This window comes from Paroedura picta, chromosome 5 (genome assembly GCF_049243985.1).
Source record: "Paroedura picta isolate Pp20150507F chromosome 5, Ppicta_v3.0, whole genome shotgun sequence".
Lineage (NCBI taxonomy): Eukaryota > Metazoa > Chordata > Lepidosauria > Squamata > Gekkonidae > Paroedura > Paroedura picta.
Window position 1 is genome coordinate 96,934,597 of NC_135373.1, and position 15,317 is coordinate 96,949,913.

At 41.0% G+C, this 15,317-nt stretch overlaps 1 protein-coding gene across 6 annotated transcripts in view; it reads right to left on the reverse strand.

Moving 5' to 3' along the window:
• GRIN2B (glutamate ionotropic receptor NMDA type subunit 2B) overlaps positions 1 to 15,317 on the reverse strand; it is a 339,667-nt gene that overhangs the window by 127,216 nt on the left and 197,134 nt on the right. For all 6 annotated transcript variants that reach the window (XR_013231308.1, XM_077339269.1, XM_077339266.1 and 3 more), the window contains exon 4: positions 11,005 to 11,119. Coding sequence is in view for 5 of the 6 variants with exons in the window: in XM_077339269.1 (XP_077195384.1) it covers positions 11,005 to 11,119 (115 nt within the window). In the remaining variant the exon portion in view is untranslated. The remainder of the gene's footprint in view (positions 1 to 11,004; positions 11,120 to 15,317) is intronic.

The following is a 15,317-nucleotide window of genomic DNA, read 5'->3' on the forward strand; positions in this document are numbered from 1 at the left end:
TGATACTCTTCACTGGAGATTCTGGGGACTGTACCTGGAATCTTCTGCTTGACAAGCAATGCTTTACCACTGAGCCGCCCAGTCCCTCTCCAGTGGATCCCTAAGCAGATATGTAGGTCTGGCCCTACCTCATGTAGGATGCTTTAGAGTCCACGCTGAAAAGATTGCTGCTGCTGGTGCACTTGCGATGGAACAGTCGCAATTTCTAATCAGAGCTCTCTAAAATGGAACTTTTTACAAGTAGGAATCGAGTCTTTTGTTTGGAACAATGTGCATGAAATAAGCACATTCCACTAAGTGGCTTATTTCAATTTTATCCTATTATCCATTCAAGGTGTGCCATTCTACCTCGCAGAGATATTATGATTTTGGACAAAATTCGTAATGAAGTATCAATTGAGGCAATGAAAGATGAACTAGCATTTTATATAAAACTTGGTATGTCACGAAAGTCACAGGGGAATCCCCATGAAAAATCTCTCTGTTTGTGAATGTGACCTGAAATAACAGCTCACGGTGATTGTTAATTATCTATCCAGAGAACTCCATAATGGCTTCTTAAAATGTTATCAGATACCTAGTAGAAAGAGTAACAAGCATTCCACTCAGAAGCCGCAGAATCACAGATTAAGTACATTAGTTAATGTTCTGAGAGTATTGTTAATTAATGTACAGTTAATTAATGCACTGAGAGCCAGTGGGATGTAGTGTTTAGATTATTGTACTAAAATCTGGGAGAAGTAGATTTGAATCCCAAATCTACCACTGAAGCTTGCTTGGTGAACAAGGCCCACTCACATTGTCTCACCGAGTCTACCTTACAGAGCTGTTGTGTGGATAACATCAAATGGATGTCAGGAAAACAATGTAAGCTGCTTTGGATCTCCAACTGGGAGAAAGATGGGGTATAATTTAAAATAAAAATAATAGATAAATTTTGGCCTTGGTGCATCAAAATAATAGCACAATCCCCTTTAGAAATCCCCTTGCTTTCTGTTTCTTGAACAGCAAGTATGTCACATGCCTCATTTTTAATTCTATAGTCTTCAATGTGCCTATGGGAATCACTGAGTTGTAGGCCACTGACAGGAAATCACGTGATATCAAGAGTGTTATGACAGGAAGAAGCCAGCCAGAGTTGTCAGCTCTCCACCAACATCAAGGTGGTAGACTGCAGATCAGAAGCGCTGGGGACAAGAAACACAAACTGACCACCAGGAAGCATACCACAGAAAGGAACAAGCCTAGATGCAGAGCTAGGAAGGAATCTTCTCCAACACTAAATGATCTCACCATCCTACAGTCCTTCAGCTTGTGTGCAAACAGTAGCAGCTGGCTTGGTACCCCTACTCTTGAGGTAGCATGTCCTTACAAATAGTAACCAAAGAAAAAGCACTTCTACAGTGGCTCACAAACCCCAAGCAGAGATTCTATGACCCAACAGGTCTCAGATCATGGAATGAAGGCCACTGTTTTCAACTAATGCCCCCAAATATCTCTAAATTCTACATCAAGCTGGAAAAGAATCTACAAAACAAACACCAAAACAAAAGCCCAGCCACAGAAGAGAAGAAACAGACAAGATACACAAATACATCATCAAGGGATACTAGGCTGGAATGTAGAGATAGTGTAAGAAAGACAGACCTCATGTTTTATTTCAAGACATTTTCTGCTACAATTCTGGGACTATTAGACATTTAATTTTTAAAAAATAAAAGCTGAAGTTATCAGAATGCCTAACACAATGAGCCATCACATGGCAATTCAGAAAAATGTATTGGAACCATGCTGATCTGAAGCCTGTCCTTTACTCAGTTGCTTAATGTAACTAGAGGAACAGTAGAGCAATGCACACTTTCAAATAGAAGAAAGGGTGCAACAAGGAGGACTAGCTATCTCAGCCAGGTATCTTAGCCATTATTTGCAAGCTACCTTGCAGCAATTCCCCCAAGTGAATCAACATGTGCCTCTGAGGATGCACAGAATCCCTTTTATTTGACACTGAACAGCTAAAAGTCAAGCTTCCATTCTTGCCTCCTCCAGCATTTGGGATTAGGGCTAATGGATGTGTAATGCTCAGGCAGGCTTAACCCCCAAAATCACTACACAAAAATGAAGTGCTTCACTGAAAAAGGCCAAGGAGCTGAGGACAGCATAACATTCAAGCAGCATTACAAGAAAATAAAGTCTTTGGGATAAGAAAAATAAACCTACGCTCAAAAGAATTCCTCTTACGAATCCTAAGATTATGTACAGTTGTTTTTGAACTGACTTGGTATTAGAGAATGAAATTTTGGGTTGAAAGGAATGATTTGCAGAAAGGTGTAAATCAGAAATTTCCCATTTTACTTACTAAAATCTATGGTTTTAGATTAATTGCAAGCCGCCATCTCCCTTTTTATCTTGTATATTGTCACCCTGTCCCTTGGCTTTACCACCTCTCCCTTCCAGCTGAAACCTGATGGCTTCTTTTGAGAAATAATTCTGGATTGTACATTTCTATTTCTCCATTGTTGCCCTTCCTCCAGCTGTTTAGTTTCCTCACATTTTTTTGTATGCAAAACGTTTACTGCCACTGCTGAAGTCGTGGCTTTCTGTTTGTAAAACATAAACTTTATTTAGTCAAACAAGGCTATACTCAGCAGTGTTGTGAATAGCAATGTGCAGTCACCTTAGAATACTGGGCATTTAAATTAATAAACTCAGTAACCTTTGAATATATCACCATGAGAGCCAGGTTTGTGTAGTGGATAAGAGTGACAGCTTCTGCTCTGGAGAGCTGGGTTTGGTTCCCCACTCTCCCACATGCAGCCAGCTGGGTGATCTTGTGCTAGTCACAGTTTGGTTAGAGCTCTTCTTGAAGAGCAGTTCTGTCAGAACTCTCTCAGCCCCACCTACCTCATAAAGTGTCTGTTATGTGGAATTATAGAATCAAAGAATCATAGAGTTGGAAGGTACCTCTAGGGTCATCTAGTCCAACCCCCTGCACAATGCAGGAACTCACAACTACCTTGCCCACCCATTCACAATCCACCTAAGAGGAGAGGAAGGGACAGTGATTGTAAACCACTTTGTGACTTCTTTGAGTAGTGAAAAGCAGGTTATAAAAACCAATTCATCATATTTACTTAGACTTAAGGACGGGGGGGGGGGGAGCACAAGATGCCATATGGTCATGGGTTGTAGGGCTCAAGCTGTGGACATAAAGGGTGGCATGCTGAAATCTCAGGTCTGGATGCTCATTCTCAGGGAAGCAGCTTGAACTTGCAGGGCTAACAGCTAGCCCCAGGGTTGTCGAATAAAGGATTACTTACTGTAATAGACAGCTGAAGCTTTTCATGGCATAAAGGTAAATAAAACCACCAGGTAAATAGCATTCCATTGAGTCTCTATTAAAAGAACAGGACATTTTTCTCGTGGTGGTTCACAGCCCCAGTCAGCTCACATAATTGATGGCTTTTAAAAAGACTTTTATGATGTGAAAGGACTTTTTCAAAGACCTATACTATGAACTATGGAGTTCAATGTGTAAGGTTATACCCATTTGCGGGGAGGGGGGGATCCCAGCTTCAAGTATGGACTAATGGGGTCTGAACTTGCTGAGACTCAGAGGGAAAAAGATCTTCGGGTCAGAGTGGATAGCTCTATGAAAATGTCAACCCAGTGTGCTGCAGTGGTGAAAAAAGCAAACTGGATGTTAGGGATTATTAGAAAAGGAATTGAGAATAAAATGGTTGATACTGTAATGCCCCTGTACAGATCTACGGTGCACCCTCATTTGGAATATTGTGTACCGTTCTGGTCACCATATCTCCAAAAGGACATTAGAGAGCTGGAAATAGTACAGAGAAGGGTAACCAAGATGATTAGGGGTTTGGAGCACCTTCCCTATGAAGAAAGGCTGAAGAGTCTGAAATGTTTTAATTAAGAAACCATATGACTAAGTGGGAACACAAAGTCAAAATCTTGTCAGGGCCCCTGGCCCTCAAGAGATAAAACGGTCATTTCTGCATTTTAAACCTCTATTAAAGGGACATTTTCCCCTGGCCAGTTGGCAACCTTAACTGGAGGATCAGCTTCCAAACCCCATAATCCCAGCCTATTTTGAACAGAAATTACCCCAAAATAAAAGCCAGCTAGTATAAAAAATCCTCTGCATTTATAATTCCTTTAAATATCGCAAAGCACTGCCATCTAATGTGACTGTTGATGATCTAGGGGTTGCCTACACGTTTACTGTAGAGTTTAAAACAATTCCTAGAGAGGTATGACATCGCTCCTGGGCTTTCCACACTATAGCCTGATGGCCATTTGTTTCCTTTAATTTTCCTCACAGCGGGAGTGGGAAATACCAGATGGAAGCAGGGGATTCCCTGTCTTCACCAGGGCACTGGCAACCCTAATGCCATTTATCACAGGATACCTACGCTCAATTATTTCCAACTGTGGCATAATCCATACTAAAAGAAGCAAATGGAAGCACATACCAAATGCTGTTACAATTCTTATGCCATATATGTTCTCTTTTTACCCAGAAACTAAGTCTGGAAATCTGTGGGGTGTCTATGCCATTTATCTATGCCATTTATCTATGTCAACATTTTTCACAAGAAATTATTAGTGACATCCAATACAATGGAGGTGAAAGGAGAGGAGATGTATTTGTCCGAAAATATATTTTAATGCAATAAACAAAGCAAACTCATCCAAATTATTAAGCATTTTTTAAAGTGTTAATAATTACCAGGAATATGTGGAATATGCCTGAGGATATTCATTTCCCCATGAAAACGTAACTGAGTGATGCTACCACAAAACTACTGTACAAATCCTTCAATTACACATACATAGCCATCGCTGCAGATTCTTTTTAATTTGTGGTCCCTAATAAATTTTGCTAGTATTCAGGAAAAAATTCTTTGCTTCTCTCAAAAGTCCTTGGCTAAAGAGGAACCTCCAATTTCTTTTGAATTCTGCTGCAGGCTAAATTCTAGTAATTAGACATTTTAACTGATGAAGGAGGAGGACCAGCCTCATTACTACATGACAGAATAATGTGGAAGAAAAGTCTGAGAGAACATTTCATTAAATGTAAATGAAAATCCCATGAAATCTACTGATAGGTCAGCAGGGAGTCCTATGAGATTTCTCTAAATGATGAGCCCATTGATGCTATTCGTGCCTTCTTCCACCTTACGCCAACCTGTAGGTGCTGCTATATGTTTGTGTATCATCTGCATCAGGCTTCTATTCTATCTTGTTCAGGTCTAAGCAGCTGTAGAGAACATGAAACTGCAGACTAATATACCAGGACATTCCATCCCAGCTCCAAAAGGAGACAACACGGTACCACTGTGGGCCCTACTAAATGCACAGCCAAAGAGGTAGTATCAGAATGGCAATCTTCCTGCAAGAAGCTCCTGTACAGAGTGTCGATTTATTGCTGTTTGTTTTGCATAAGCTTTTGCACTCTTTTCTGTGTGCATTGTCCTTTGGGTACACAGAGCTTCTATGTCTGGCTGTAATACCATTGCTTATCTATGCAATTTTCCTTAAGACCTAAAGCTGATTTAAACAGCAGGTAGGTAATGGTCCTCTAAACAGAAGGCAAGAGATCAATGACAGTTACAAATTATCACAGGGCCTTTTCGCACGGGGATCTTTGTTGCAAATTGTTTGCGGAATGAAAAATCGCCATTTAAAATAGTGGAATTCGTCGTTATGCATACCTGCCTTTGTAGTGGAATCAGTTGCGTTTTTTAGCGTTTCCCACAGGCTTCCGGTCTCGGCAGAAATCGCTAGAAAGGAAGCGCTATTGCCAAGCTCGTCCCGCCCCTGGCCGTCAAGCAGCCAATGGGCAGCCGTTAGCATGCTCCCAAACAGCCCCTTTCCCTTTAAGGAAGGTTTTTTAAAAAAAAAAACAGACCCATAGCAACGAATCTAGGTAGATTTGTTGCTACGGAGAGACCCATCCAGCTGCCTAATGTGAGCTGTCGTTTGATTGTATGATCGTTTGCACGCTGCCTCGAGTGATAAAAAAAAAATCCCCCCCCTCTCTCACGGGCCCGATTTTCGGCTGAATTTATGTGTAAAAAATAAAGGGACTTTATTTCAGCAAACGGGCTTTTATGTGGTTTGTGCTTAGTGACTAAAGGTGAAGGACTGAAGCCAGGGAAGCCTCTAAACAGAAAGAGGCTCGCTGGTGCGTTTATCCCCGCTCGCTCGGAGAAAAAAAAATGGCGATCGCTTCGCCGGAAGTTTGGAGGAGAGAGCCAGGGGGAGGGACTTTGAAGAACCAGCAACAATGGTAATGCACAGGTCTTTAGCGCTACTGTTGCAGATTGGTTGCAGGAGTGTATCGCTATCCGGAGGGTGAATCCACTTTTCTGGATTCCCCTGAAAGCGCTACAACGAAGCGCTTTTTGCGGGTCGGTTTCAGGATTGTTGCAGATTGTCTACGACGTCGTGGGTTATGGCAAATTAGTAGCGTTTCCAATTAGCAACCATTGTGCTATTTTGAAGCCGTGCGAAATGGCCCACAATGTATATTCCACTGCTGGATCTCCCATTCAAACTGGAACCCTAGCAATCCACATATCACATAGTATAAATATGTGATACATGGATTCTAAGAATTAAAATTTCATAGAATCATAGCATTGGAAGTCCAACCCTCTGCTCAAGGCACGATCAGCCTAAAGTAGTTACAACACATTTTGTATAGCTAGTTCAGGGCATTTCCAGAGCTAAATCCTTGCAAGTGACAAGATGGTTGGAGAGAAAGAGCCTGTGAGGAAAGGGCCCTATGGAGGAGGAGTGCCTCACAGCCTGCCAATGAGCAGGACTGCTGCTTCTGTACATATAACGCCTCACAAAATCAAGGCCTAACTAGAGACAGCACACAGAACAATCAGGGCTGCTTTCCTCAAGGACTATTTAGGTCTCAGTCCTGGCCGGAATCCTTGCTGGTTCAACTGCCTGCTTTGCCTAGGTCAGCTCAGCTCATAAACAAGCAATGATTGCCAAGTTTCCAGTGCTAACTCTCTGGCCCAGAATCCATTTCTGTGCTGGGGGACAGCCCTACTGCTGAATGGGCAGTTAGCTTGCTGCCCCTGGTGCTTCTTGCTCCGTGCTTCTGAAGAGTCTTTTTTATACTCCTGTATCCTGCTAACTGAAGCAGAAATGACAGAATTGAAAGTGGACCTTTATGGACTTGAGACATAACTAATCCTGAATGTTTTTTTAAGTATACCAATTACTATAATCTTAAGAAGCTGCTCTGGGCTCAGGAAAAAAAACCTCACAGATAGCACAGAGATTGGATCAAAAAGATCAAGTAAATCCTTACTGTATTTCCACTAGTTAGTAGCAACAAGCTTCATGAGTGGTGAATTCTTCAGAGAAGAATGTCTGAGAAAGTGCAACTAGTCTTGATTAATAAAAACACAATTATATGTTGTAAGACCAAAGATATTATACTACCTGGCAGCTAATATGCTAGAAAATTGAAATGATAATGTTTTCCGGTTGTAACAAAGTTAGATGAGTCAGAGTTTACGTAGATCAATCATTTATAGAGCTCTCACTTCTAGCTACAACAGGTAAACTATGTATATCTTATCAATCATCAGTGTAGTTCTCTTTAGTGTAATATAAGGAGTATCATTACACACATGTAAGCTTTGGGTAACTGAGTTAGATAGACTTGACCAAGCTCACAAAACAATCTGGTAAACTATTATTCCCATATTCCATCTTAACCTCCTAATACACAAACACATTCCTTTCTGAAATGAATTTCCTTTTCTTTATCAGTGCTTAAGGACTGAAAGAAAACTTGCTATTAAATCTCTCAGACAATAATGAACCCTAAATCCATATGCATAGGGGGGTATTTCATACAATGTTGATTTTACACAAATAGTCAGTAAAATCAACCAATTTCTGACCAAAGCTTGTTAATTATATAAACTGCTGGTTAGTGTGGAACTTGTCAAAAGGATCATTCCTTGTTTTAAAATGGCAAATATAAGGGGGGTAAGAAGTCAATGTAGACAAGCCATCTTCTGAACAGATTATATGGAGTGGTCATCATGGTCTAGTCTTTTTCCTATTTCTCCATTATTGCTTATATACAGCAACACGCCAGAAAAAAACAGTTCTTCATGAGACAATTCTTCATGAGAAGGGAAAGTACAATGGCAAGGAAAAAAGGAGACATGAGATATGCATTAGCTTTCCTCAAAAAAGCCTCAAGGAGACTTGTCCTACTAATGAAGGTCAGCAAAATGTTGACATTTTCAGTGCTATCTGGCTTCTGTTAGAGAGATTGGAATAACAAATATCTAATAACAAACATTTCTCATAACTTATTAAAAGACTGAAGACTCTGCTGAGATGCTGCATCCTTGAGATTTGGCACAACAGTGTTCTGCCAAGTATTTTTGGCTTACAGAAAACAAGGATACAGCAGCATATGATGCAGTCTATCCTACCGAGAAAGCTGCATCACAGCATTTAACAAAAAACATAGTATTTGACTATTTCTTTAATTTATGTTCCGAAACTAACTATGGTGGGACTTTTGGACGAAGCAAATATGTACCAGTCAACTACAAATTGTTTGAAAGTGTATGCAGACATTTTTTCATGACTTTGTGATTTCTTGCAAAGACCTGGAGATGATAACTGTAAACTCTAACACATTGGTGTCATAAATTTTGTGAGCAAGCAGAAGCTTGAGCTTGTACAAAAAGAGGCAGCCAATTTATTAAATTAGGAGGACCACCAGGACCATGCAATTCACATTTGGGAGGGACAAGATTGTTGGCGTCTAAGTATGTATGTATAACCAGTATTTCCCATAAATGAATTTATCCAGTACGAAGTTCACTCTTGCATGAGCAACTGCATGAAGAAAATTGTCACACTTCCAAAAGCAGCAAGAACTACATTGATTTATTTATTGTGTTCATACCATGCTCTACCTTTAAAGTGTTCAAAGCCATTTGCATATAATAACACAGCAGTCTCCCATCCAGGCAATTTAAAGGGCTTCTGCAGTAAAACTTTATTATCTGAGTGAGTGGACTAAGATAGTTACCAGGTGAAAACTGAGTATATTAGCTCCATCAACAAATTAATAGCTCTAATCAAACTCAAACAAATAAAAAGCTTAATGCAATTGGCAATCACAGAGGTATTTTCCATAGCCTGCATACTCTCTGCTCTTCTGATTGGGTTATAACAGTCCTTGAACAGTAATCTCCAGTTCCGAGTTGCTTTAAGAAAAGGGATCAGTGAGAGTCTTACGTATTCTTCTGTTTTTGCAAGAAAGAAGTAAGGAGACAGGCCACTGGAGGGTATTCGTAGGGTTCAGAAAGTTCAACTAAACTGATAGGCCCTTGAAGAGTATGAATTATCATCCTCAAGCAGTTATAGAAAATCACATGTTCTTCCTGCTGAGGGCCAGATTTGTCAATATCTTCAACATAAAGAGTTCTAACAGGGGTTGCATGTTATTCCAAGATTGGATGAAACAGCACCTGATTGTACTCTACTTCCTCCAATGAAATCACAAGGAGTTATACCTGATCACACATTATTTAATTATCAGTATTGTTTTTCTTGCGAGGAGTCTGATATTCATTTCCTGAACAATTCAATATGAAACCACTGAAACTAGGGGATTTTCTAGGGAAAGTCTTCTGCAGTGTTCAGTTAGCTCTACATGCTTTTCTTTGATCATTTATCTATCAGTAGGCATCTCAAAGCCATCAACTTTTCTGACCAGAGCAAGAGCCAATTGTGGCCAAGTCTTACCAAACTATATATAGACCTGGTATGCTAGAAAAAGCATCCCAAGTACCTTTCAAGTAAGGTGGACAAAACCAGAATTTATCTATACATGATTTAGGGTTTATAAAAATTTCACCAGAAATTTAATATGGAGATGCAGGTAGGATCAGTAGCAACTTTTGATTTCCAAGTGATTTGAAAGGTAACAGGATACAACATAGACAAGAAGGGAAGCAGCAACTGAATTATACCTTGTTATATGCAAAACATTGTATTTTAAAATAAATAATACAGTAAAATCATTATAGCAGTTTAATATTTGCCTACAGTTCAAAAATGTCCCTAATAGAGATGAACACAGTTTTATGAAAATAGCAACTTGCACCTGCTGCTCGACATGTCCATACTATTCTGTAGAGGTTAATTCTGGCCTGCTTACATACATCTGAACATATTATTGGCATTGCATGAGCTGTGCTGTCTCGGGCCATATATGAGCTTCCAGTCAGAGGGCCTTAATACAGCCAATTCAATGAACATTAAATATAACTCATACAAGCCACATTCCTGCATTAAGTTGTTAAAATCTCATTGACTTCAATATGACTCAAGCAGCTTAATTGCCTAGGATGGCAGAAAGAGTGTCTTATTTTACACTCTTTAGAAGAGAGGGTCACATTTGCGAGGATCTACAGAATAAGAAGACCCTTGAGAAAGCCTAACTTGCTAACACAGCACCTTGTTGTTCGTCAGCTATATAGCTCACTTGTATCATGGTTTACACATGTGATTAGTATAAAAAAGCATAATCCAGATGAAATATATGAAATATGAAGTGGTCCCTTATACTTAAAAATATTACCATGTGTTCACGGGCTAACTATACACAGGTTAAAAGGAACGTACTGCATTTAAGCTGTTCCTGAGCCAATAGGATCATTGCTCGAATGTACCATGAACACAGGGGCTGTAAACTACAGGAACTGCATACGGAAAGAAACAATGAAGGAAACCTATGGAGCTTTTAGGCAATCTAAATAAGGTGTGTCCATGTGTTATTTATTTAACAACCCAGCTGTTCCAAATAATCAACTGAGATGTTAAAATGCATAACTCTCTACTTCTTGAAAACCAGTCCTTGGAAGGACATCTCTAGTCATTTATCTCCCAATCATAGTCCGAAAGTTACCAAAGATATCCTACCCTGTCCCACGTTCTTGACTTGGTCAAAAGGATGATAACCAATTTTGGGTGCATCTGGTAGCCGTCCTCACTGAAAGACAAATTCCTTCCTTCAAAGGTAACATTAATCAGGTACCTAGGATCGAAAGGAAAGGGGAAAAATTAGGATGCATGGTTTCTTCACTAACAAGACTGTCAGGAGTCTCTGTCACAAGGATATACAATTTGAAATTTAGCAACACTGAGTTTATCTAATATCTGGCTTGGATCAACCAGTAATTAAATTGAGCGACAAAGAAAGGGAAAGAAGAGAAACAAATGTAATACAAGGAAATAAATACCCACATCCACCCCCCACAAGTACAGCTGATATCCCCCATTTAATGGATAGCACACTGCCAATATGATAATCAGTTCTTTCCATGGCTCACATCAGATTCCTGTCAGAAATGCCCATTGATACCATATTAGTGCCAGTACATTAACAAATAATTGAAAAATAAATCAACAGCATTATGTCAACCTACCTTATATTTGCTCCTCAAGGGAAATGCTTAATTTGTTAGAGTTACAATATCTGTAACTGCTTGGTGAGCAGTATCATATTTGGATGAGAGCCTGGGGACGGAGAGTGGGCGGGGCTGGTCCGGGTGAGGGCCCAATCGGAAGGCGCAAAGCGTCTTCCAACTGGGCCCTCACCAGGACAGGCCACAGTTCTGGCCAGTCTGGAGGCGATCCGCCCTCCCCCCCACAGGGAGTACAGGCCCTCCTTCCCTGGCACCCCAACAACAGGGCCTGTGGTGAGGATGGGAGGAAACCACCCATGACTTCCCCGCGGCCCACCAAGCAAACCAGCCACCTGAAAAGGTGGCAAGTATGCTTGGCGGACCACGGGGAAGCCGTGGACTCGCAGAGGACAGGGGTACGAGGATGGCTTCCCCACAGCTCAACAAGCTTCTGGGCCCGGGGGGAAGGCCGCGCCGTGGATGGGTGGGAGGGGGGAAGGAGGCCTTCCCTCCAGGTCCAGAAGCATTCCCACAGGAGTGCTTCTGGGCCTGGTGGGAAAGCCACACCATGGATCGGGGGAGGAGGTCTTCCCCCTGGGCCCAGAAGCATGCCCACGACCTTGACAAGGCCCCGGGTGTGCTTTTGGGCCTGGGGGGAAGGCCATGCCGTGGCTGGGGGAGAGGGGGGAAGGAGGCTTTCCCCCCGGGCCCAAAAGCATACCCGCAGCCTCGACCAGGCCCCAGGTGTGCTTCTGGCCTCCCATCCACCCTTTCTAGCACCCGTTGTATTTACGAGTACAACAGGCTTTAGTTAGAAATAAATGGGTAACTACAAAGGATTCTAGCTTTTTATAAAGGCCAAGGTAGAAATTTCATGTTGCTTTCTTCCATTTGTTTCAATGCAAAGCAGCCTTGGGAGGCCATAATTTGAAAATAAGCAGCTTAACTATTTTCCTGATGAATATTTCTCTTACCCAGAGCTGAGTTCCTTCTCTCTACAATATAACATAATAAATGTATGTTCAGCAACCACACATAGGAGAATACTCCAAAAATGATTTCAGAGGGTGTGCGTTCTGTTCATGACAGATGCACACACTATTGTTCTGAAAACTCAAGGCAAGCATTGAGGTAAAATGAATGCTTTTGTTTACCCATATTACTTGTCGAATAGCTTGACTGATTGAGCCTTCCTGCAAAAGTCATCAATTACTTCCATTAAAAGTTTTAACTTTTAATAGAGATGATGTCATTCTTTTGATATATTTGCAAATTGTCATCAGAAGTCTGCAGTAGAACAGATTTGAGTGCACTAGCACCTTAGAGACCAACAAGATTTTCAAGGTATGAGATTTTGAGATTCAAAGCACCCTATGTCAGATACATACATGTATCTGATGAAGGGAGCTTTGACTCTCAGAAGCTCATACCCTGAAAATCGTTTTGGTCTCTAAAATGCTACTGGACTCAAATCTTGCTACGTTGTCATATAAAGGTAAAGGTAAAGGTATCCCCTGTGAAAGCACCGAGTCATGTCTGACCCTTGGGGTGACGCCCTCTAGCGTTTTCATGGCAGACTCAATACGGGGTTTGCCAGTGCCTTCCCCAGTCATTACCGTTTACCCCCCAGCAAGCTGGGTACTCATTTTACCGACCTCGGAAGGATGGAAGGCTGAGTCAACCTTGAGCCGGCTGCTGGGATTGAACTCCCAACCTCATGGGCAAAGCTTTCAGACGGCTGCCTTACCACTCTGCGCCACAAGAGGCTCTACGTTGTCATATAGTCCTTGTAAAAAAAAAAATCCAAACCCGTATATCTGAACCTGTTCAGTAATGACGGAAGACAAAGGGACAGAAATCAGTTTGTCTCTCATCTGTGGGATCTCCTGAGCTGGCAGAGTGTCTGAGATTAACAGTTCAGGAGAGGTGGAGGAGTGCTAGGTTATTAGCACAACACTAGTCAGCCTTGGCTTCTAGTACCAAGTTGATGCAAGACCGTTGATTCAATTAGTAAGAACACCTGATTTCAGCTAATTAGGCAGCTAAAAGCAAGACATGGGAGAGAGTCAATCTGTGGGAGCAACTTTCATCTACACTGTTCTTTCCTCCAAATCTTTTGGTAAACAGAACGAATGTGTACCTTACTGCTAACCTTGAGTTTATTTCCCAGAGAGAGATCCTTGATACCTTGCTTTGCTTGTTGGCCTTTGTTCTCCCTTCTACTTCAGATAGAATTTCTGGCCCCAGACCTCTTAGTGAACTGGTTTGCTAAGTCTGTGTTAATTACTGCCTTAACATTTTGTAATTGCCCCTGTACTTTCCAAAATTACACCCTGTAATTGCCTCTGTGCTTGGGGATGGACTCAACATTTGATTTATTAACCATGCTTGTATACATACAAGAGGCTGTGTCAACAACCACTGGGTGTAGTCTTTGACGTGACATCCTTAATAAAACAACTTTTTAATTTACAATTGACTGGTTTATTTAGAGTTTCTTAAGGGAATATTCTGGTATACATTGGTGAAATCCCTGTAGTTACCTGCCTCTCACTAAGTCTCCAAGTAAATTGCTAATTTCCTCAACTAAATTCAGGAGATTTCCAATTTGGACAACACCTTGGGTTTCACATACTGTAAAGATTATTTTTTCCTTCCTCCCTCAGCTAAAAACCTTCCAAATGAACGTATGAGAGGGGAAATTGTTTGGGAGGGAGGAGACATTAACATTGATTGTTTGCTTCTCGCTTTTCTTTGTTGTTGAATATTATTTTGGTATGAATTCCTGGGACTTTTCAGACACTAATTTTGTATGCTGTAAATATACCAGTAGATAGATATGGTTTGGGAGTTCAATGTTCACAACGTAATTCCCAGGTTTGTGTAGCTCTAATTCAGGATCATACAATGCATGGGGAGGGGACTAAAGCATTTCTTCCATGCTACTTTTCCAACCTGAATTAACCTCAAGGCAGCTAAGGAAGAATATTTTACCAGCTTGTTCCTGTGTTTTTAACCAAAAACGGATTAAAAAGAAATTAAACAGGTTAAACTTTTCCCAATACAGTATCTCTAAGCCATGAAAAACTTCACCTGAAGTTCTGTGCTCATTGTCATCATATTGTAAGTACAGTGCTAGAGTGTAAAACAATTCAGAGAATCCACAGAAAACAACAGTTGAAAGGCATGGCCAAACTACACATGGATTTGGGTGAGCTATGTCAGGGATCCCCACATCAGAGCTGCTTTCCCCACAGCTACACAGCAGCTAAAGGGAATGTCATTTTAAAAATTGGCAGAAGCTCAATTCTGTTAGGGACTTTGTCTTCCCTTCCTTGCCACAATGGCACCAGCAGAAAGTTACTTGCAGAACTTTCGAGCTAAATACGAACCTCGAATCACTAAAAAACATAAACACTTTGGTCCATAGTTAAAGGAAGATGGAGAATAACACTGTTCAGTCCCTGGGGAGTTGATATCAGTTTTGAAGGGTTCCTTCTGGAGCCTATCTAGAAAAGACATAAGGTTCTGGGGGGAAAGTCTCTTCTTATTCAATGGAGCTTACTCCCAGAAAAGGAACACAGCCTCAGTATTGTAACTATTCTTTACAAATCCCTGAGACATTGGACCTATTGAAACAAAGAAACCTGAAGATAAGAATAGTAAATACTACTTGCTAAGTACTCTCAGGCACCCAAAATTGTAAAGATTCCAAAAGTCAGCATTAAAATATTGCTACCATTGCTGAGAATGTACTTACATATATTTCTACAGTAATGGTTGCAGCTGTGTCACTACCAATACTACTAACATTCAGGGAGGAACTGA